Source organism: Euleptes europaea, chromosome 10 (assembly GCF_029931775.1).
Source record: "Euleptes europaea isolate rEulEur1 chromosome 10, rEulEur1.hap1, whole genome shotgun sequence".
Lineage (NCBI taxonomy): Eukaryota > Metazoa > Chordata > Lepidosauria > Squamata > Sphaerodactylidae > Euleptes > Euleptes europaea.
Window position 1 is genome coordinate 15,528,019 of NC_079321.1, and position 25,290 is coordinate 15,553,308.

The 25,290-nt window shown below is 43.1% G+C and overlaps 1 protein-coding gene across 3 annotated transcripts in view; it reads right to left on the minus strand.

The window, feature by feature from the left end:
- Positions 1 to 25,290, minus strand: part of AGAP1 (ArfGAP with GTPase domain, ankyrin repeat and PH domain 1) — a 355,259-nt gene that overhangs the window by 162,718 nt on the left and 167,251 nt on the right. For all 3 annotated transcript variants that reach the window (XM_056856130.1, XM_056856129.1, XM_056856128.1), the window contains 2 exons: positions 14,882 to 14,986; positions 2,389 to 2,557 (listed from right to left, as the gene is read on the minus strand). In XM_056856130.1, coding sequence (XP_056712108.1) covers positions 2,389 to 2,557; positions 14,882 to 14,986 — 274 coding nt within the window. The remainder of the gene's footprint in view (positions 1 to 2,388; positions 2,558 to 14,881; positions 14,987 to 25,290) is intronic.

The window sequence follows — 25,290 nt, forward strand, 5'->3', positions numbered from 1 at the left end:
AAGATTTGTTGCTTTGTGAGACTCAGAGCCTCATTTCAAATGGTAGCAAATATTGTTTTTGCATCCTCAGGGAGATGGGATAAGGGAGGAGATACCTTCTCCCACAGGAACTGCATGCAAGGTAATTAGCTATCTTGAAAGACACTGTGCAGGAGGAGTGTGTGTGTGTATATATATACACACACAATAGTATTTATAATATAATAATATATTTATAAATAATAATTTATAAATAAATAATATAATAAACACCACAAAAAGGACACAATGATTTGGATCCTCTTTTTTATTCTGTAGGAGAATTATCCCATTAATGGATTCTAGTGGTTTAAGACTAGTGACTGAGGTAACTCAACTGTTTGGTGGCTTCCTAGATCCTGGTCTGTCTAGCCTCCCTAAAGGGACATCTGCAACATATCTGGTGACCCACATGGGACTCGAACCCACAATCCCAGGCTTTGGTTCTTTACCATAATCCTACTCAAACTGAATATGGTTGTCAATTTATACTTGCCTGAATTTCTGGCATTGAAAGAACTCATGATAAAATTAATTACTGTCCACTTATTTGGGGTATGTGTCTCCAAGTCCCCAGGTAGTCTCAGGACCTTAGGGGTTCTGTACTTCAGATCACAGCTGTAGTCCACAACAAACTCTACTCAGGAACATGCACCTTGATGAGTATTAGCAAAAGACATTTATAGCCCACAAAGGCTTATAAATCCTAAGAAGGAAGGAATAACCACAAAATCATAAATAAAAAGTAGCCTTGTCTCTAGGCGCTTCTTTTCTTCCAAAGGAAAAATTATTCTCAGATCTGTCTATCTGAGTTCATAGTCCACTGGATTAGAATAAAATCCTCAGGTTCTCAAGAACTCCAGGATAAAGCTTCAGCACTTATATTATGAGATGTTAAAAAAAACAACCCTGCATGCAGACCAAAGCCACAGAACTCTCTTTCTGGGCTAGGTTTGCTTTTCATCCCATCTGGGCCACCAATTCTGCCACAAAGCAGTCTTTTTTTTTTTTTTCTAAGCAAGTATAAAATTGTTATGTCTTCTGAATTGGCAAAACAAGTTGCAGCCACAAGGCCAGTTTTCATAAAGGGGAATCCTAATCCTACACATTACTCAGAGAGCTGTTCTTCAAAAATGCAGACACAGTTCCCCAAGCAGAATCAAGCTGAAGGCTGAAGTGGGTCTGTCAGAGTTCAATATGGAAATCTTTTGAGGCCTAGAAAGCATGTATCTGTCACAGGTGCCTGCTGAAGGACCCTGGGGCTGAAGGAAGCATCTGCTGTTGCCCGCCTGTCAATACGATAGGGATGTGTCAAGGTTCCAGGTTGCTGCCTTAACAGACCACTTCTGAGGAAGAGCAGGCCCTCTACACTGCCAAAGTGGCTGACCCCAAGTCAATGGGCTGCAACCCACCCCTTTAAGTATAAGCCAAGGCAATGCAACCCTAAATCCACCTACCTACAGTAGATATGGAGATCTTAGTTCCCAAGGATGCCCTTCCAAAGGAAACAAAAATAGAATTTGTCTTCCTAAAAGTTTTGTCCATATAGAAAACTCAGACCCCTCTTCACATCCAGGCAATGCCACTCCCTTGCCTGGAAGTGTCTGGGCTTAGAAGAAGAAGGTTTTTATATGCTGACTTTCTCTGCTACTTAAGGCAGAATCAAACCAGCTTACAATCACATTCCCTTCCCCTCCCCACAACAAACATCCTGTGAGGTGGGTGAGGCTGAGAGAGCTCTAAGAGAGCTGTGACTAGCCCAAGGTCACCCAGCTGGCTTCATGTGTAGGAGCGGGAAAACAAATCCAGTTCACCAGATTAGCATTAGGAGGAGTGGGGAATCAAACCCGGTTCTCCAGATCAGAGTCTACCACTCCAAACCACCACTCTTAACCACTACACCACACTGGCTCTCTTTTAGAAGAACTTCAGTCAGTAGCATTATAATTGTTTATTTGAAACAACGATGCTCAGCACGAAGGCCACCAATGCGCTTCCTTCTTCCGTAAAACGAAGAGCCAGCGCTGGCTTTTTTCATTTCAGGTCTCTAAGTGAGCCCCCGAGGCAAGAAGCATCCATCTGGAAACAGCTGCCTCCATCCCAGGGGGACGTGTCTTGCAACCCCCCCCCCATATTGCAGTTGGCTGTGCCACTCACGTTTGTCGTTACACTGAGGCGCCCCCTCAGTGTTATCAAAACTCAAAGTGCTCAAAGGCTCAACAAAGTTGGGGACCCCTGCTTTAGAAGACAAAACCCTGATCTGACAGGCATGAAGATCACTGATCTTTTATTTCACCCTTTTAAAAAGGAAAAAAAATGCAACCTGGGGGTGACATCCAGGACGGCAGAAGCAGGTTTTACATGTCTTACCTGAATTTGGCGAGAGATGCAAACTGCTCATATCTTTGGACAAGCCGTTTGTTTTTGGGCTCGAAATGGGAGCGCATGCAGATGTGGCTCGGGGTGGCCTCTTCCCAGGGACTTTAACTGTAGTCCTTAGAAGATCAATTTCTTTCCCATGAACGTTCTGCATATAGTCCTGCATCAAAAGGAACATAAACAATATTTATGGGGGTGGGAATGTAAACAACACAGTATCAGGACAATATATGACATCGGAAGAGTAACAACAAATAAGTTTGCTGCACCGATACACAAAGTCTACGCGTGCAGAGAGAACAGTGTAGAAACAGTTCGGTAGCTAGCTGAGATACGTCAGACAAAATCATCATAAGGGTTTGAAGAACTCCATTAGTTTCTATGCTAAACTGCAGTCCTCTATATGAAATGTCTACTTTACTTAACATTCTTGCTAAGTTTCCACACTTCGGTTTGAGAAAAGAGCTGGACAGTTATTTCAACCTTGGCTCCTTTAAGTAAAAATCAAACCTCAGTTCAAAAATTCACGGGGAAAATAATGGAAAATGTAGGTTGAACACTGGTGAAATATTTAAATATGAATGCAATATTTATTTAATTTTATTTAATACAACAATCCCATTACTGAATATAAAGTACATAACAGGAAATATTTCACAGCTGGGGGGGAAAAACAGTCCCGTGGTTTTTCCTTTGCAGAATGCCTTCCTCTCCACTGTGGGCCAGGCACTTAGAAGGATCTGGTGGTTTGCCTAGGCATTTGCTGGAGATTTTGCCGAGGTGTTGTGCGCTTTTGGGAGAGAAGGCAGCACGGCATAGGCAAGCCTCATATGATCTCGGAAGCTATGTAGGGTTGGTATGTGGATGGGGGACCGCCAAGGAAAACTATGTAGAGGAAGGCAATGGCAAACCACCGCTGCTTCTCACTTGCCTTAAAAGCCCCTTGCTGGGGTTGCCATAAGTACTTACATACATGGGTACTTTTATCAGTATTTAATAGGCAGGTTTCCCCCCACTTGTTACTTTTTCTGCTGTTTTTACTGTTATCTGATTATCTCTGTTTTGTTGTTATTTTATGTTGATAAGAGCAGTGGTTTGGAGCGGTAGACTCTGATCTGGAGAACCGGGTTTGATCCTCCACTCGTCCACATGAGTGGCGGAGGCTAATCTGGTTAACCCGATTGGTGTCCCCACTCCTACACATGAAGCCAGCTGGGTGACCTTGGGCTAGTTGCACTCTCTCAGCCCCACCTACCTCACAGGGTGTCTGTTGTGGGGAGGGGAAGGTGATTGTAAGCCGGTTTGATTCTTCCTTAGGTGGTAGAGAAAGTCGGCATATAAAACCAACTCTTCTTCTTGATCAAACTATTCTTACTACCCTTTATTACTTTGTCCCTGTATGGCTGCCGGATTTGGTTTGTTTTTATCTTCTGCCAATCATTTATGCTCCTTTTTTGTGTTTTTTAAAGTGTATTCTAACACGGCTGTAAACAGCTTTGGGGACTTTTTAAAATGAGAAGTGTGATATATAAATCGAGCACATAAATAAACGAATTCCCCTCTAGCAGGACCTCAACACACATTTCCTCATCAGATCTTGCTATCCTGGAGAAATAAAAGCCTGCATGTTAGACGTTGCAGGTTCAGAAGAACAGTGATTGATGGTATGATCACACCAGAAAAGGATGAAGATAACCTGATCATCTGTAATAGGCTTTGTTAACAAGAAGACAGAGAGACTGATTTTGATATGCAAATGCTACAGGGGGAAAAATAACTTCCCTAGATGTTAGTTGTAGAAAATGCTGATCTCAGAAAAAAAAGGAGGGGGAAACCTTTAACAAGCTTTGAGGGTAATTCAAAGCCAAGTACTTTTAAACGGCACTTAACAAGTCCCCCAAGCCCACTCAACAGTGGCCCACCCCAGAAGTGCGATCTTCGGCCCCTCAACAGCTTGAAAAAGTAGTAATTGCAAAGCCATTTACATTTTCCTTCTCAAGTTTTTCCGCGTTCATAATTCAGCGGTGTCGGGGAACAAAAACCTCGCGCGAGCTGGGCCCCTTCCCCAAACGTGTCAACAACAAGATGGCCGAGCCTTCCAAATCCCCTGCATCCCTCGGCTCTCGCACCTTTCGCTATCGCTTGTTTTTCACATTTCACTCCTAATTATGTTGCATCTATTGCCATACACTTAATTAGCTGCATTAATGTGATTTCTTTTCACATAGTCAAGCAATTAAGAGCTATGATTGAGTTTCATTCAATTAGCCTCAACAAACATGCTAATTGATGCCCCAGATGCAAATGAGGTGCAATGAGAGAAACCTGCTAGCAATCCAAGGGCTGTGTCAGAGGCTCAGAGCTCCCGCTTGCTGGTAGGAGCGCAGCTTAACGTGGCTACCACCTTCTGGGGAACTGCTTGCAAGCGATTTGGGCAGCTGGGATGTCTACACAGGGGCAAATGCAAGCCGTCAGGGCTTCAACACACCAAACGGATTCCGACAGAAATAACGATACGCAACAGAGGCTCCAATTGGCTTTGAACAATTAGGTGACAAGTAGCCTAGTGGGTGGAAAATACCTTTTATATCTGCTTAGCATCTATGCAAATCTCCGGAAACCTGAGATCTGCAGGCCGTCTCTTGCACCAGCCAAATATTGCATGTGGAATTGCCTGTGGTTCTCAGAAGCTGGCAACTTCATCTTAGTCAGCTGTGGGCAGTGTGGTACTTGAAGTTAAACTCAAAAACACATTAATCAATCAATAAATCCCTAAAATCCACTCACTCTCTTGATTGCCGTCGCCTTCCTTCCTGAGGACACCCTTGGCATTTGGTGCACACACACACACAGAGGTGCTGAGGTGTTAATTTGACTATACAAGTGACCACAGCCGGCAAATGCTACAATACATGCTGAAAGAGCATTGCACTTATCAGAACTATGTGGCCACGAGAAAGCTGTCACACATTTCAGACCAGAAAGTAACCGCCTCAATTTAAGCAGCAAACCTTGATCAGTGACTACTTCTTTGTTTAAGTTCTGTCAGTACCTCCATTTTATAATAATTCATCTGTCTAGTATGTTGTTATCCCACCCTTTCCTCCAAGGAGCTCAGGAGGGTGTACAGCCTTCTCCGTCCTCCATTTTATCCCCACCACAACCTTGTGAGGTAGCTGAGCCCGAGAGAGACTGTTACTGGCCCCAGGGTCAACTGGCAAGCTTTACAGGAGAGTGGTGATTTAAATCTGGGCTTCCCTAATAATATCTGATGCTCTAACCACTACGCCACATTAGCTCACTTTAAAGTAAAAGGAAGAAAATATGGGGAGGTGGGGAATGTGCATACCTAGATTCAACTGCCTTGCTCAAAATACACAGATATGGTGCGAAAATCATACTGTGAAACAAAAATATATCCAAGTTCAATTCAAGGTGCTGATTACGACTTTTAAAGTCCTTCGCGGCCTGGGTTCAAGCAAGTGGAGTTCAAGCTAGTGGAGATGCATCGTTGTTTGGTAGCTCTGGATGAAACCCATTTTGGACCCATTTCAATTTTATGGAAGCAGACCTGGAATCTGATCTGGTCATCCTGATGGGTGACACATACAGGAATAAAGACAGAGGGAGTGTTTTCTCTCCTGTTGAAACCAACATGAACCTACTTGGCCTCCAACATTTTACAGATGAAAATTGGGATGTTTCTCTGCTTAAGTGGGCGGAGCTATGTAGAGATAATGATGGGATCAACACAACCCTGACTCAAATATGCCACAAACAGAAAACAGGGACTCTTCCTGTATGCAAAGGGGACAAAAGACCCGCACAAGTCAAATATAATCCACATAGTGAGGCAGAGAAATATGAAAAAATCACAAGAACCGTTTGGAGAAGATGAGCATTACACTTGGCAGGGATCTTTTCATTTCAAGTCAAGTCTAATATCAATATGGCTCCTTCACCCATATGAGTCTTGTTCATTTCACAATGACATATTGTATAAAATACATGTGTGATGTTGTGTTCCACATGTACAAACAGCCTAGCTTGAAGGCCAAACTCCAGGCCAAGAAGGTCACAAGGATTGTCTGAACAAGGGCGCTCACAGTCTCAAATGATGGAAGAAGCATCCTACAAAGGTTCTAACATGAAGACAGAGTTTTTCCAGTTCCTGACAAACATGATAGCTGCCATGATGTCTATTACAACAATTTCTGTATCCAAGGAGGAAGAGGTGTCATGAAGCCAAGCCTCCAGTCTAGATAACATGGCTTTTTGTACACGTGAAGGAGCCAATATCCACATATGCGTACGTTAGGTACTGGAGACGAACAGCAAATTGTGAGTTTCTGAAGTACTTCTGTTCAAAAGAAATGGCACAGTCACTGGCGCTGAATGAACTTGATCTGGAGGTTCCTTCAGGAAATATACTAATGGACTGCAGTGCTTGACATCACTGCTGCAATGTGACTGGAGCACAAGTTTTCTCAAAATGCTGCGATGGTGAAGCATCCTCCCTCACCAAAGTACATCAGCCAAGCCCAGCAAAGGTGTTCGGGTCTGGAGATCAACCAAATAGGAGAGGGGGGATCACTCAGATTATTTCCAGACTACAACTCTAATCTTCAGCCCCCACAGGCTAACAAACTGGAACACAACCATTGCAACTGTTAGACTTTGGCTCACATTGTAATCAATATACATAAATATGTAACAACCATTCATCTCATACCTAGTGATACAAAAACATGATGTAATACTATTATGTTGTAAGCTTCCCAGCATGCCCTCATCGATTAGTTTTTAAAAAATCACTGTAAAGTTCTTTATTGTTGGTGGCACATATTCTGTCTTCTTTGCATTGAAGGAAGAATCGCCTAAGTTGCACGAAGGCTCTCTAGGCTGGCAGAAGGCTTCACATTTTGCTCAGTGGAGTGGTAGGATAAAAACTGGTACCTTGTTCTCCATCATTTAAGTAAAATATATAATAGTATCAGTGAAAAATTTTGTAGGCATTCCAAAGATGAAGCAGACTTTATGTGCATCTGGTGGGCATACCCCATCACTCAAAAATGGTCTCTTCTATTGGTTCATTTTTAACATCTTTCTTGGGTACTTGGACTGCACCAAGAAAATGACTTGGAGCATTAACCACAGCCAAGATACTGGTAGCAGAAAATGGAATATCCAACACACACACACACACACACACACACACACACACACACACACACACTGCACTGGAAATGCAGAAATAGCAACATTTACTCACCTCAGAGGTGAGAGTTGAATCAATGACAGTACAGAGGAAATTCATGAGACACAGTTCTTTATGAATTAAAAGGATGATGAATGGTCAAGACTACCCACCTATGAACAACCAATGCCTTACTTCTCAGGAATATCAAAGAAAGGTTTGATATTGATTATGACATTTCCTCATATGTTTTTAGACATAAGAACCAGCCATCAAACTTTTTGGAGTACGAACTTCCAAATAAATTGACCCAACATCTCCCTAAATAGGTATCCTCTTCTGAAATAAAATTTGTTACCCATTTATATCACATATTGTAGAATAATATACACAACTGCCTAAATATCAATTATACAAGTATCAAAGCTACCTGAATTCACCAGATAAAAAAAATATGACAACGAAATCCATCTAAAGAACATCCCAGAAGCACAAGTTATCGAATCTCTCCCTCCTCTTCAGCAAAACGGACACCAGAAATTTACACCAGAAATTAACAGGGAATGGGAATCCAATACAACTGCATACCACAACACTATTTGGGACGCTAACATTTCCAGTGCCTGCCCCTTGAACGTCACTCCTCGTTTAATCTCCTAAGAACTGCTCATATTGGCTCACGATCCCATCTGAGAACAATTCCTCAAAATAAGAAGTTTTGCAGAACTTGCTGACAAGGGCACACTTCATCCTACTTGCCAATTTATAATAGAAATGGGCACCTTTCTTGCATGCCAGTCAGGAATGATGGGAAGGGCAATGCTGGCAAGAGAGCCAAAGACCCCAGGAAAGGCTTTTATTTCTTCTTCTTCCTCTGCGACAATACAGCCATACCTCTTGGTCCCAGGGTATGGTTGGAGGGGTCTTGATACAGCTACCTTGATCAAGCTAAGCAAATCTGGGTCTGGCCGATGCTGAATCCACATAAGGTATACTTCGATGGTGGAAGAAAAGCAGGATACGCATGTAAAAAACTAAGCAACCAACCAGAGAGGGCATTTGTCTCTTCTCCACACCCGGTGACTGCAGACAGTTTTCCTTCAGTTCCCACAGGCAGAAGAGAGATGATGATGCTCTCTTCCCCAGAACTAAAGAAAAGGAAAAGCGCCTCCAAACAGAAGCTAGGGCTTCTTTTCCTTTCCAGACAAGGAAGCGAAATAAGGGGAACACATCTTAGAACTCATATTCCAAGCCACACATCATTGCTATGCATGAAGAACAAATCTGCAAGGATTTGGAATGCGCTCAGTCTATTAAAAATACTGAATCAGTACTGTTTAGTACCATAAGTTCACTGTTATTTTTTTCTGAATAAAATCATTCTGCAGGGCATCTCTTGTTGGTGCAGAACAGATATAAAATGCTAAAATACTGATTGTCAGAGCTTTACGTGAGCGCTGCAGACTAGCAAAGCACGCAAAACCACAAAATACAGGTAGGGATTCTTATGTAAAAATGTCTTATAAGGAAAGTAGGATAGATTTCCTTCTAAGTAAACTGTTTATCTTACATTGTTTCATACTGTGCCCTGCTGGACAGTTTTGAAACCACACAAAGCCAACCGTCTTCTCTGCCTTTATTTTGTTGATTTGATTAAAAACCTCATTAAAAAAATAAGATGCAAAGACAGAATATTTTTATAATATCTCTTTGTGCTAGATGATGTAACAACTCTTAAGAATTCCAGTCAATGTCCTTTGCCTAGTCCTTCCCACCAACACATCTATCTGACCTCAGAGAGTCCCACAGGAATTGTTACAAACACACTGTAACTAATTCAAATATTAACTACACTTTTTAAAAAGAGCCAAGGCTGAGAACATGCCAGCATTTTATCGCCGTTCCAAATCTTCTCATCTCAAACAATTTAAATGAAACAAGACAAATCATCTTCTTAGTTCCGATAATTAGCGATATCTATTTCTGCAGAAGCTAAGAGGGCTAAGTTTAATGTACTTTTTAATTTTGTTTGTTTAATACACTTATCATAGTTCTAAGAGATTAAAGAAGCCTTTGTACAACAAGAGACTGCTGCACATTTTTATTTCCCTGTCAAAAAAGAATTTAACCGGGTCTTTATATATTTAAAATATATCTGCAATTTACCAGGTATTATAGATCTGCAATGAACCAAGCATTATAGAAACGTATAGCTAAAGCTACTTTAGCTAAAGCCAAGATTTTCTTTCAGAATGTAATTGTTATCAATAAAGATTTTTTGAGAAATGGGCAAAAACTTGTAAGTCTATTGTTCACTGCCAACCATTGTTTGGAAAACCTTATCTACTGACTGACAAATGCTGATGCATCTACTTTGTGTGTGTGTGTGTGTGTGTGTGTACACAAAGCAGTCAGACATTTTTTATTGCAAAATGCCGTCTGGAAAAGATGCAAAATAAAATTGCCAAAATGCAGAGGGGAAAACGGGGAGGGGGAGCCCCCCAAAGACCCCCTTCCCTTTGCTTATGGCGTTCAAAGGCATAACATGGAGCACCCTGCAGCAAATGGGAAGCCACACTAATTTTAAAGCCATAAAACGCTATAAAGTGCCCTGCAGGGCAGGACGGCACTGGAGCTAGTTGCACCTAAATAAGACACGGTTCATTTACTTCGCAGCTTAGCCTAATGTAATCATCAGCGGATTTCTAGCCTAGAGTTGTAACAGGCAAGTAGCCGATGCTGCAGAGGCGACACTCCCAGCCATTGAAGGGGATACAGTTAGATTGCTGTTGATTAGAAAATTTTTCAGTTTTGACAAGCACTTAATGAACATAAATCGCACCTTGATTGGTTTCCACGGGGGCCACAGGCACACCTGAAGAAAGAGATTACCTTCTCTGACGAGAAAGACCTCGGGAAACCTGCAGTTGTGTTATGAGCCCAGCCAAAAATATGTATTTATAAAACACTGCTGAATATAGCCACGTAATTGCACAAAAGTGCTCTTGGGTGCTCGGTATTGTAGTGCATGGAGGACCTTTTTAAAAATAAAATTATCTTTTGCTTTCAAAAAGCTCTCTGCAACACAGAGAGTTTTTTTATTAGGGCGTGGAAATAAGGAGAATTCTGTTTCGCTTAGCATGGAATCAAGAATTTTTAAATTTTTAAAAATGAAACTCTGTGTACCCAACAAATAAATGATACCCTGATCCTGGACAGAAAACAAACTCCAATTAACGTGTTGAAAACTGCATTTATCCTTAATGCACCAGACATGAAACATGCTTTGTGAAGCAATTAAAAAAAAAAAAACACTGCTCATTTTTAAAGGAAATGCACTTAATTCTGAATAGCAAGTATTTTTATTTAAACATTACCAAGAGTCTGGGATTGAGACTGGCATGCACAGATGCTCCCCATATGCCGGGGGAGGGGACTTTTCAGCTCCCCCTTCCAATGGCAGCCTTGACATCCCCCAAGGTCAGGTCAGGGCTCCTCTAGAGCAGAGGTTAAAGGTGGCAGGAGCTGTTGCTGGAAGAAAATATTGCCCCCCACCTCCACAAATGCTTTATGCTTTTCATAAGGAAGGAACAATTAGGATTCTGATTTCAATACATACAAAGTTACATAATGGCCATTATCTTTTGCTGTATCCTGCCCTAACAGCAAGACACTTAGTGAGGTAAGGATCCCTAATATTTATAATGCTGTAAATGAGTAAAATATTCCAAAGGGGTGAAGGCTAATGGCAAATACCTGAATAGTCTAAATATTTAGTGGAAGGGAACATTCTACTAGCCTTGTTGCTTGCCATTATTATCATTATTATTATTTTGCCGGACTTAAGTTCAATGTTTGTGTCCAGTTGTTGTTGTTTTTCAAAATTCAAAAGAGAGAATCAAAAGTCATTATATAATTAACTAACCTTTCAAGTTGGCAGGCTGCACGTGAAACTCTACAGCCGAGTGGTTCTACACCAATTCTTACTGCAGGACTATGTTAAAAAAAAAAATCTACTTCTTGGAGTCCCATATGTGAGAAGGAAAAAAAATGCCAGTCTGATCAGACTATTAATCTTTCTACTTGTAGCACTAGGAATTTTTGTAACACAAAGTATGCTTGAATTTGTTGGATCATCTTGTACCTACCGTAATTAGAGCAAGTTCTACATTTGGAGCAGTTCTGTAACTCAGGATTTACACGAATGAGGTTGACATCTTTTTGCAGGGGAAGCTTGCTCTATAGTCCATTTCTTTATAAAAGTATGTGACATTCGTCCCAACCTTCTACTGAAGAGGTACTAAGAAAGGTCAACATGTAGGCTGAGTTCTATAAAACAGCACCTTTCCTAATTCTCTAAGAATTCTGCTTTTTAAAACATTTTTAAAACATATTTCGAAAAAAGCTCTGATTAAAATACAGCAAGTAAATAAATGATTTAAAATGCATGTCATTTTATAAGAATTGTCAAGAGGTACACTTGCTCAGCATCACAATTTCTGTTCTGTTGGCAAGGACCTTTCTCCAATGGAACCATTTATGTATATTAGGGAAAACTCCTGCTTTGTACGTGTTGTTTTGTTTCATTAATGGCATTTCCACATGAAGAGATTGCCTGCCATTTTAAACTGTTATAAAGACTTTGCCAGTGTGTGTGTGTGTGTGTGTGTGTGTGTGTGTGTGAGTGAGAGAGAGAGAGAGAGAGAGAGAGAGAGAGAGAGAGAGAGAGAGAGAGAGAGAGAGAGAGAGAGAGAGAGAGAGAGAGAGAGAGAGAGAGAGAGAAGTGCTGTCAAGTCACTTCCAAGTCATGGCAACCCTATGAATCAGTGTCCTCCAAAATGTCCTATCTTTGACAGCCTTCAAAATATTGTCGAAGGCTTTCACGGTCAGAGTTCATTGGTTCTTGTAGGTTATCCGGGCTGTGTAACCGTGGTCTTGGAATTTTCTTTCCTGACGTTTCGCCAGCAATGTTTCTGCCACAGTTGCTGGCGAAACGTCAGGAAAGAAAATTCCAAGACCACGGTTACACAGCCCGGATAACCTACAAGAACCAATTTGACAGCCTTGTTCAGGTCTTGCAAATTGAGGGCTGTGGCTTCCTTTATTGAGTCCATCCATCTCTTGTTGGGTCTTCCTCTTTTCCTGCTGCCCTTGACTTTTCCTAGCATGACTGGCTAACACTAAAAACCATAACAGTGGCTAAATCAGGGATTTTCCTACTGTGGCAACACCAGAGAATGAATCATCTTCCAATCGCTACTGTTGGAAAGCATTATTTAGCCAGTGTTGATCTACCAGGCTTCAATGGGGTTAAGCTCCCTTTAATAAATCAAGTTGCTTGATATCAACATCATCATTTATTTATTTATTTGCTTAATTTATACCCTGCCTTTCTCCCAAATGGGGACCGAAAGAGACCTGCATCATTCTCTCCTCCATTTTGTCCTCACAACAACAGTGTGGTAGGTTAGATTGAGTGTGACTGGCCCAAGGTCATCCAGCTACCGTCCATGGCAGAGTGAGGATTCGAACTTGGGTCTCCCAGATCCTATTCCTACACTCTAATCCCTACATCAAACTGACTTGCTGGCTTTGTTAATGATAAACAAGTTAGCACTATCGCTAAGAGTGCCTTCTTTCAGTTATACCTAGTTCATAAGCTGTTCCCTTCTCTAGACTCTTTAGCCATACCTAGGCTGAGACATGCCACAGTAACCTTCGGACTGGATTACTGTAATTTCCTGTATGTGGGACTGCCTTTGAAGATGTCTCAGAAGATTCCATGGGTACAAAATGTTGCAGGTAAGTGGGGTCAGCCACTCCAGGGCTACATCAACTGCACTGGTTAACCTATTTGCTTCTGGCCTCAATTCCAAGTGCTAATTATTACTTTTAAAGCTGTCCACAGCCTTCTGCCCTCATACTTATCAAATGGCATCTCCCGGTATACTCTTGTGTGCTGGAGACGTTCTTGAGACAGTCATGGTTCCCTCCCTTAGGCTTGTCTGTACAGCAACAGGCAAGTCATGTAAGAACATAAGAAAAACCATGCTGGATCAGACCAAGGCCCATCAAGTCCAGCAGTCTGTTCCCCCAGTGGCCAACCAGGTGCCTCTAGGAAGCCCACATACAAGATGACTGCAGCAGCAGCATCCTGCTTGTGTTCCACAGCACCTAATAGAATAGGCATGCACCTCTGATCCTGGAGAGAATGCCAGGATTATAGACAACTCAATAGCATTTGTTCTGCAATGTGTTTGTTGCATTTAGAACGTTAATATCCCACCTTTATCTCCTTAGACTTGGGGCAGCTAACAATGCAAAACCGGGTTGAAAGGCCACAGAATGTAATAGTCCAAGCGACAAGATTTAAAAATGCACAGAATTATAAAGAACACAGCCAAATCTGCCAAAAAAGTTTGCTGTCCACCAAATTCTTTCTGGAATAAACCTGTTCTCCAGGTCTTCCTATATGTAGCAAGTGAAGGTGCCCACCACACGCACTCTAGTAGGCCATTCCAGAGGACTTGACTTGCTGTGGAACAATCCTATCCATGGTATGCATGGTATGGAGAGACTGGACAGGGAGAAACATTTCTCCCTCTCACATAATACTAGAACGTGGGGTCATCTGCTGATGCTGGAGGGTAAGAGATTCAAACAGATAAAAGGAAGTATTTCTTCACACAACGCATAGTTAAATTGTGGAACTCCCTGCCTCATGATGTGGTGATGGCTGGCAACTTGGAAGGCTTTAAGAGGGGAGTGGACATGTTCATGGAGGAGAGGGCTATTCATGGCTACTGGTCAAAATGGATACTAGTCATGATGCATACCTATTCTCATTCAAAATAATAATCAGCATTTTTGTTATCCAGCCCAGAACTTCATATATTCCTCTGGTCTTTATGGGAGGGGAGGAAGGAGGGGCCTAGTTTCCTGATAAGCCAACGATGATGCCACTCTTCAGATGACAGTTTGCACCCCCCCCCAAAAAAAAATAAGGCAAGAGGCAGCATAAGGCAGAGCTAGACAAGAATGTTCTCCATTCTGCTGGCACTGTCTATATCTGGAAGGTGTTCTAGAACAGTTGTGCATTGACTTCACCTTGCTTTCCTTTCTAGGCTATAGCGTCAACATTAACTTCTTTAAGGGCTCCCCTCCAAGAAGTTTAATTAATTAGACTTTTGTTTTGCTTGATTGGATTATGACTCACACACCCCATCTGATATATCACTTCACAGCCTCATACCACCATTTGATAAATGGGAAATGCAATATACTTACGTGCAAACTTGGATGATAGGTCAGCACGCCATTGTCACAGAGTGTAACGTATTTCTTTTTCCACTCTTTATTTAATGACTTGCCACTTCGCTTTAGCAGCATACCCTGTTGAAGAAGAGGGAGGAAGAGTCAAAGTTGTATAGCTTACACAAAAGCAGTGCATTCTATAAAATTAAGTTTTGCAGCCAATGTTGCTGCACAGACTAATATGACCTGCCATATAATACAAATATAATACATGTGAAAATACTCCCCCATAATCGTTGTTTTCTTAATAACACTTTTTTACAACTTTTTTACTTCAACACAAACAGTCACATGCTTCAATTAACTCTACAAAAACATAGGGCTACCATGTCTCTCCCCCGGCCCCCGGGGTCAGGGCGATGGGGGGGGGAGGTTTAAAAGCTTGGCAGCATCGCCTGAAAGACAATTGTACTTCCAAGAAAACCTGGATGTGATGGCAGTTAGCTCTAGGAATCGCCAGAAACTTCCATGTTCCCCCAGAAGTGACAATCATCACTTCTGCAACACACACCCCATGTGCCTCCAACCTTTTTGCTGGTTGCCCTATAAAAACAACATAAAGATGTATTGAAACTCCCTGAAACAATGCTGGTGCATTACTTGTATTTGCAAAATGGGCATGTGTGTGATCAGAATGCCTGCCCGCCTGTCCATAAAGCCCCCAACTGTCTGAGACTATGGCACATGAAAAAAACGCCTCCTCCCTTCTAGCCTTGCTCCGCAGGGTTGACAGAGATCTTGCAGCGTGCACCCCTACCATCCAAGACAAGCAGGGGAAACACCAGAAAAATAAGGCTTCTCTGTTGTGATACCTAAACTATGGCATGCCCTCCCCATACCTGGTGCCAAACCTTCTGAGCTTTTAGAGCCAGATGAAAACAATTATCTCTTTCCAGGCCTTTGGTTGATTTTAGAATGGTTGTGCTGCAGAACTGTTTATGGCATTTGTCGATTTTCTACCCTGCCTTGGCTAAATTGGTCTTGAGTTGTTTAAATTGCTATATGAATTCTTACTACATTCGTGTGTGCGTGCGCGTGCGTGCGTGTAGGGGGATTAACTATGGTCATTGAGGTTTGATTGTTTTAGTGTTGATTACTATGTTTTTATTGCTGCTAGCATGATTTTATAGTTGTAGTTTAACTGATTTTAGTATTTATCCTTTTTGATGCAGGTCTTTTATGCGCTAATGTGCATTACATATTATGCTGTAATCACTGTCAGACAGCACCTAGATTGCAAAGAGATGGTGTACAAATGTTGCAGATACAGAAACTTGTCTCCAAACTGTCCTCATAAACATAATTCCCTTTCGTCGCCAGAGTCTGGCGTCTTATATCCACTTTAATTGGTTTGGGAGAAACTGGGAGAGAAAAAAGCAACATGACATTTGGCATGAGGGTTCCTCTCAGAGGAACAAAATTTTATTTCAGGAATGAGAGGGGGCAGCCAGACAAGATGCTACAGTTGTATTGCACTTGACCATGGATGTCTAGCAGAAGGAAAGGGAGGCAGACTATGGCCTGGCAGGGCTGTCTGCCATAGATCCCTGTTGTACCCCAATGGGAACCATTAGAACAGAAGCCCCTGATTATATCTGAATATTCCTAAGGAGCAGCTTTACAGCCATACTTTGCAATGTCTCAATTATTGCTAGAGATGTAAAATTTCTTGACATTTTGAAGCCATGGGGTAAAAACCACCACCCCAAGAAACAAATTCTGTGAAAAACCAAAATATACCCAACACTTACTTTCCTATCATATCAAAGCTGAACAATGCTCAAGCCATTCATTCTTTGTTTTTAATAGTCAGCTTATTCATACTTGGGAACACAGGAGCAATTAGTATCATGTGTGATGATTTCATCAGAGATCGACCACCCTTGTGAGATAGGTGACAGAGTTCTGGAAGAACTGTGACTGGCCAAAGGTCACCCAGCAGACCATGTAGAGGAGTGGAAAATCAAACCTGGTTCTCCAGATTAAAGTCCACCTCTCATTGGAGGAGTGAGGAATCAAACCCAGTTCTCTAGATTAGAGCCCATTGCTCTTAACCACTATTCCATGCTGGCTCCCATTTATAAAACTTAAATGAATGCAAACAACAACAACAACAAAACTTTACAAACTAAATTATTTAACACTATTAGTATAAATTAGCAGATTGTTGATCATTTGTAGACAGATGTTGTCATACACTGTTGTAATGCTGATGAGTTTAGACAATCAGATGAAATGACAGCCCGCATACAACATGTTAAGCTGCCTTATAGGGCTGTCAATTCGGTTCGTCCCAAACCGAAAAACAGCCGAATTTCCCCCGATTCGTTCCGAACCGAAAAACAGCCGAATTTCCCCTGATTCGGCAGTTTTTAGTTCGGGACGAACCAAACTCAAAAAAAGGCGGGAAACGGGGGAGCCGAATTTGCCGACTTCGGGGTGTTCAGCGAATAAATTCGGCAGATTTGGGGTTCCCCTGCGCGCCTTCACGGGGCTTCCATGAAGGCGCGCGGGGGGCTCTTTAAACAGATCTGTGCCTCCCGGCCGGGCATCCCACTCCTAACCACTTGCCTCAGTCACTCTTCTTGCGACAGAAACCCAGCCAAAGTGCAAGGAAATGTCTCATTTTGAAATGCTGCACTTGAAGCAGGCTACCCTTGTCCCCAGGTAGCACAAAAGCATTTGACCCAATAAAAAACAGGAAAGGCAACATAGTTAACAATTCTTTCTGTAATTCTGCAAATGGAAGAAAATACTTTCTACTGGTCTGACTGGTGCGGTACATTGGAACTCTGAGGTTTTGCTTTTTTCACTGTATCTAAGACATGAGCTGCCCTGACCTGGATAGCCCAGGCTAGCCTGATTTTGTCAGATCTCACAAGATAAGCAGGGTCGGCCCTGGTTAGTATTTGGATGGCAAACCACCAAGGAAATCCAGGGTTACTATGCAAAGGCAAGCAGCGGCAAATCACCTCTGCCCATCTGTCGCACTGAAAACCCTACGGGGTTACGATGAGTCAGCTGCAACTTAACAATGACAACAACTAAAGACATGAGCCAATGTGTCACATTTATAAAACTGGACATTTACAGAAACTATGATCTCTGGGGCAACCAAAGGAAAGGGCTGTTTCTTGCACAAAAATTGCATGGGCTGAAATGTAGTGAAGCAGGTAATAATGGCAAACCACCTCTGAACGTGTCCTACCTTGAAAACCCCACCAGGGGTGGCCATAACTCAGATGCGACTTGATGGCAAAATAAATAAACAATAACATGTGCCCATTTATTTAGGCATTTCTACCCCACCTTTCTCCCCAGTGGGGTCCAACAAGAGCTTCTCCCTGCCCCCCATTTTATCCCCACAACTATCACCCTGTGAGTTAGACTAGGCTGATGCTGGGCTAGCTTCCATGGCAAAGCAAAGTTCAAACTGGAGTCTCCCAAATCCTAGTGTCATACTCTAACTACTACACCTTGCTGGCTTCTCTAGCCTCATACACGATTTAAGTATTCAAAATACTTCACATCCATTAGCTTGGATCATTAGCTTGGAGGGGGAGGCAGGTTTCTTGGGGGAGGGGCTGCAGGAAAAAGCGGCGATGCTGCAAAGTCCACTGCATGAGCTGTTCTTGGCATCCAAACCATTTATTTCAGTGGTCATCTGTAACAGCTCTTTAAGGTAGGGTAGCATAAATTTACTAAACTGTGGGTGTGGAATACCTTGCCAAATCCCAAAAGCCTGATGAAGTTCCATTGTTTCCATTGAGGAAGTTCCACAGGCAGATGCCCAGTTTGATTACCTACGGGTAAGGCAGCTGTGTCTAGCAACTGCACTCTAAAATACACTACGGTTATTATAACAGTCATACACAGACAAAGATATACCTGAGTTATTTCATTACACTTCCTGTCAACTATATTTCAATACCACCCGATCCTGAAATAGAAGTGTATTATTCATACTTGCCCCTTCTACTGAAAAAAATTCAGACTGTCTTAGTCACAGATTGCTAGCTCTGTTGTACTTTCAGTCTGCTAAATACAGACAAGGGAGGAATCATTTCTCTTTAAAAGAAAGTCTTCTGTTGTAAATCAGGCCTTGCTCCTCTATCAATGGATTTTATTTGCAGGGAATTTGGCCAAACTACACTGCTGTTTAAGTAAATGATTGTTCCACAGGACATTTTAACTCCTAACATAAATAAGCACATCTAAAACATTTGTTTCCTTGACCAGACACTTACCGTTTATTGTGACAACTCAGTTTTGTCAATGGAACTGTGTCATACAATGTTACCGTATATACTCGCGTATAAGCAGTTTTTCAGCCCAAAAAAAGGGCTGAAAAAGCCTAACTCGGCTTATACGCGGGTCAATACGGTAGAGGGGGGAGGGAGGAGGGAGGGGGGAACTTACCGCCGCCGCCACCAGGCCTGCGCCGCTTCCTGCCGCCGAGAGTGGCCTGGGGCGGCCTCCTGCAGCTGCAGGGAGGCTGCCCCGGCCCGTGCCGGGCCACGCCGCCACTTCTCGCTGCCGGGAGCGGCCTGGGGCAGCCTCCTGAAGCTGCAGGGAGACTGCCCCAGCCCCCGCCGGGCCGCGCCACCGCTTCTCACCGCCTGGGGCAGCCTCCTGCAGCTGCAGGGAGGGTGCCCCAGTTCCCGCCGGGCCGCACCACCGCTTCTCGCTGCCGGGAGCGGCTTGGGGCGGCCTCCTGCAGCTGCAGGGAGGCTGCCCTGGCCTCCGCTGGGCCGTGCCGCCGCCAGGCCCGCGCCGCTTGCTGCCGGGAGCCCTGTCAGGTAAGCCTGAGGGGGGGGAGGGGTTATAAGCCGACCCTCGGCTTATACGCGGGTGCCTAATTTTTCCCCATTTTGGGGAGAAATTAGGCACCTCGGCTTATACGCGGGTCGGCTTATACACGGGTATATACGGTAGCTAGACAATCATGCCTAAACATTTATTTATTTACAAAATTCATATCCTGCCTTTCTGCCCTCAAGGGCAATCATTTAAACATTTATTTATTTGTTTATTTACAAAATTGATATCCCGCCTTTCTGCCCTCAAGGGTCACCAAGGCAGCTAACAATTTAAAACATACATGCTAAAATAACATTATAAAACCATTAAAATCAATCCCCCGACATACATCATTAAAACAATTAAAACAGAGTTAAAAAGTACAAGACATAAAAACAGCAATTAAAACACTGGTCAGGAAGGAAGGATCATTGAGGGAATGCTAAACGAAACAAATAAAAAAAGGCTTCACCCATTGGTGGAAGAAGGCAACAGAAGGGGACAGATAAATCTCACTGGGGAGAGAGTTCTAGAGCTTTGGTGCTATGATCAAGAAGGCCCTCTCCCTGGTTGCTACCTGCCTAGCCTCAGACGGCAGAGCACCCGAAGCAGTGCCTCTGATGATGACCATAGTAGTTGGGCACTGGATCTCATCAAACCACAGAAGAAAGTTTGTGGGGTGAGTTAGTGGACGCCATTATTGCCACCTTCCCTCTGCGACCTTCTGTACCTCCATGAAACTGCTCCTGAGGGTCAGAGGACATAGGATGAAAAGGGAGGGATGTCTCGAGCATAATCCTTCTACTTTTTGGCTGACCTTTTAGCACAGGGGAAAGGGAGGAAGCAGCAAAAATCCTTTCTGTGAGTTCTCTCTGATAGGAAAACACTTCACCAGTCCACTGTTCTTTGCTCACTATTAAAGTTGCCTGTTCCCAAAATAAAGTCTGAATCAAACAACAGCACAGTTGCACATGTCAAGCTCTTTTCTTTATGTTTCCAATGACATCGCAGGCTTCTTTGAAAGACATTTTTATTGGGCATTTCTAATGCTTCGTTTCTACCCTACAACATCTTTACTAGCAATGTGTACGGTGTGTCTAATCCCGGGAGGTCATTGCCAGCCAAAAGCAATGTTAAGCGTACAAGCTTTAAATAACTTACAAAGTTAATGTAATGAATGTAAAGTATTATCTGAAATCCATCACTCAGTGGTACACTGTAGCCCCAAGCTGTGATAAAACACCACTCATAAATTTATATTAAAGCTCTATTCAATAGCAATTATTTACCAACAAAGATTTATTGATTTCATTTGCTGTAAGAATCTGAGTTCCTAACTGAGCCAATCAGTCTGTGATACTGGCCTTCCAGGCATGAAGTTATAGCACAAACCACCATCATGTTCAGCATCCTGATTATTACAGCAGCCCAGCGCAATTAATGAGTGGAATCTCACTTGGGATCAATTAAAAGTGGTGGATCAAGGGGCCGATACAGTACATGCGAAAATGAACCATGTATCTACCATGTACATTAAGATGCTGCTAATCCTCTTCCTGGACACGGGTTGCTTGCAGACCAGGCAAGAAGACATCACAGTACATTTCTATTTGGCTCTCACGTATGAAAGGCATATGAACACCGACAGTGAACCAGTAGCAAGCTAAAAACATGCATGTCTGAACATAGTAAGCCTGAGATAAGAAGAGTTAGTTTTTTTGTATGCCGACTTTCTCTACCACTTAAGGAAGAATCAAACCGGGTTACAATCATCTTCCCTTTCCCTCAACAGACACCCTGTGAGGTAGGCGGGGCTGAGAAAGCTCTAAGAGAGCTGTGACTAGCCCAAGGTCACCCAGTTGGCTTCATGTGTAGGAGTGGGGAAATCAACCTGGTTCACCAGATTAGCATCCGCCACTCATGTGGAAGAGTGGGGAATCAAACCTGGGTCTCCAGATTAGAGTCCACCACTCCAAACTACCGCTCTTAACCACTACACCACGCTGGCTCACCTGCACTCTCTCTGTAAATTATATATGTACACACACCAGGGAGCACAAATGAACATAAAACACTTTCCTTCCTAAATTAAATGTAAAACTTCGGCTTGGTCCGTTAAAGCAGAAAGGGTTGGATGCAAATCAGACAAGCTGTCCCTTCCAGCTGCCCTCTTCTTCTCTATAACTGCAGCCACCTTCCTTCTCTCCCACACATAGGGCCAAACTAGGCCTTAAGACATAATATTTGTCACCTGTTCTCCACAGGGAATACACCAGCTACTGGTCACTGTGGAGAACCCTCTCTAAAAGTACTGGGGGACCCCGTTTCTGGTTGGTGTCCCGTGGCACTTATAGAAGGAGTTCTCCAGGTGGACTGGCAGCTGGCGTATGGCTGCCAGCCTCCCAGAGAACATGTGATAAACATCATGTCTAGTTTGGCCCTAAGAAGATACAACAGATTATCCCACATGACACTCAGTAGGGAAGCACCTCCACATGCTCCAACTCTCCCTGCATCTGGGATGTGGCTTCATGGAGATCCACAGCCATTCCTCACAAGTAGGGCATGCTTTGCCTGGTCATGTCACAGACAAAAACTGTAAACAAGAGCCACACAAAACTCTTGAAAAGTATGTGAACTTCACCTGCTAAAACTCTATTACAGCAGCACCAGTGATGCTGAACATTCATGCCCTCTTCTCTGACTCCAGCATAAAACAACAATCTGACTTCATTTAAAAGCATTAACTTAGAGAGGGAGACTACATTTTCAGGGAGAAATATAGTTTTACTACTTCGTGTGTGTGCCGTCAAGACACAGCTGACTTATGGCGACCCTGTAGGATTTTCAAGACAAGAGATATTCGAAGGTGATTTGACATTGCCTGCCTCCGCATGGGCTGAAAGAGTTCTGAGAGAACTGTGACTGGCCCAAGGTCACCCAGCAGGCTTAATGCGGAGGACTGGGAAATCAAACCTGGATCTCCAGATTAGACTCTGCCGCTCTTAACCACTACACCACGCTGGCTCTCTAGTTTTGCTACTGCACCAGGCTATTTCATTTCGAGGGAAGTTGTAAACAAAACAGAGCCCAGAGCAGGGTGGACAAATTCCTTGGCCTAGGTGGGCTTTTCCTGTGAGACTGAGATCATCCCTAGGCAAGTGTGGGAGGGGGAACATAAAGTGGAAGAGCCAAGAGTGTCCACAAAGCATCTTGGAAAGAGGCAGTGGGCATCACTGGGATCACAATCGATGAGGAGCATCCAGAGGTGCTTTGCTGTACAAAGTCTGCTAACAGACAGAGATTACGCTGATGTACAAAAGGCAGGGAGGAATCAACACACAGCTGGTAAACCTCTGTGGACCCAAGAATGTGTGGTGTAGTGGTTAAGAGCGGTGGTTTGGAGCGGTGGACTCTGATCTGGAGAACCAGGTTTGATTCCCCACTCCTCCACATGAGCAGCGGAGGCTAATCTGGTGAACTGGATTTGTTTCCCCACCCCTACATGTGTAACCAGCTGGGTGACCTTGGGCTCGTCACTCTCTCTCAGCCCCACCTACCTCACTGGGTGTCTGTTGTGGGGAGGAGAAGGGAAGGTGATTGTAAGCCGGTTTGATTCTGCCTTAAGTGGTAAAGAAAGTCGGCATATAAAAACCAACTCCTCCTCCTCCTTCGTTTTCCAAAGAGTGTATGTGATTCAAGGTGCAAGCCTGATCCTGCGGTAAGAGCTCGAGCTCTGGGTGAGCTGACTAGAGAAACTTGAAATGCTCCAAGGGGTTCTGGTTCCTAGCTGCACCTTCTATGCCACAGGTGCTGAAAACCCGGCCCTGATTATTGCTATGTTTTCATTTTGAAATTAAGAGTGAAAAAGCCAATGGCCGCTAAGGGATTTCCTCCCACTGTTTTTGAAGCACAGGATTGGCTCCAGGCTGTTCATGGGGAGTTTTTTCTTTGGTATTCAAGAGAAGCCTTGAATATGAATTGTGTACCAGACTCACAAAATCCGCCTGGAGGCCCTGTGCTGACAAATCACTTATAGCCAAGGCAAGTATTACATTTATTGAAAACATGTTATCCTATATTGGTTACAGTGCCAGTAACCAATACTTTTCCTTCTGTTCTCTCTTCCTGCAATGCAGAAGCCAGACGATCAAGAACTAACAGATTTCACAGATTTCAGTATTCTCAATCATTGACCCTTGATATTGGAGAAAAATTATTAATTTCTTAATTCAGCACTGAAGTGGTGCCTATAATAAGGAGCACTCTGGCCCAGTTTGACACATTTCTTTTTGGTGTTGCCAATAAGTCAATGCCTTCCGCGCCAAACAAATTGAACATCACTAGCAGTTTGTTTTTAAAAAGATTACTAAATACTATAAATCTTTTTTTGGGGGGTGGCGTGAGTTTCCAGCATTGTGATGACATATGACATTCTGTATAATGCACAAAGGCGATAGTACTGGACTTATGAAGGAGATAAAGTTAGCCGGAACGTTCCATCAGAAGGAGACTGAGACTGGGAAGGACAGCCATGAAGGTGCTAGAAAAGATTCTTAAGTGTAAGGATGTGTAAGGCCACCAAGATCAAGTTAATTCATGCCACTGTGTTCCCTATTACTATGTAGAGGTGTGAAAGCTGGACATTGAAGAAAGCTGATAGGAAGAAAGTAGATTCCTTTGAAATGTGGTGTTGGAGGAGAGTGTTACAGATACCGTGGACTACCAAAGAAACAAATCAGGGGGTCACAGATCAAATCAAGCCTGAACTGACCCTAGAAGCTAAAATGACTAAACTGAGGCTGTCGTACTTTGGTCACATTATGAGAAGACAAGAGTCACTGGAAAAGACAATCATCCTAGGAAAAGAGGAAGACCCAACAAGAGATGGATTGACTCAATAAAGGAAGCCATGGCCCTCAATTTGCAAGATCTGAGAAAGGCTGTCAAAGATAGGACATTTTGGAGGACATTGATTCATAGAGTCGCCATGAGTTGGAAGTGACTTGACGGCACTTAACACACACACACTGTTGAATAGCATAAAGAAATATTGTTTTTTAAAAATAAAATATGAAAATGTCCGTGCCTGTGCCCCAAAGCCGCATCAGGATTTTCTAGCCAAGTGTATCAGGAGGAAGGAGTTGCAGAGGACTAGAAGGGGGAGAGAGACACAATCCTTTAAAAACAGAATTAAAGTTTCTATCCCAATCGAAGTGGTTTCCATAGAAACATCAGGAATACCACTTAACAGAGGCTTTAAAAAGAGAGAGGGAGGGAGGAAGAGGGGGAAAAAACCCTCATGTTTGGTACTGTACCCCCCTCCCCCCTGACAAGCTATTTCACAAATGGATGATTTTTGCGGCTTGCTCTGTAGCTTCACCCATGAAGCAGTGAAAAAGAATTCAGGATCTTTAACCAGTTCCCTTGTGGGTCCCCCCCTCCATCTCTCTCTCTCTTTTTTTTTTGTTGGTAATATTTCTGTCATTCTACCAGGGTGTACAGGTACAAAGGGTTACACTTTAATTGAGCTGTCAGCATCTCCAACAATCCTATAAAACTTCGATTATGCACGGCAGGGT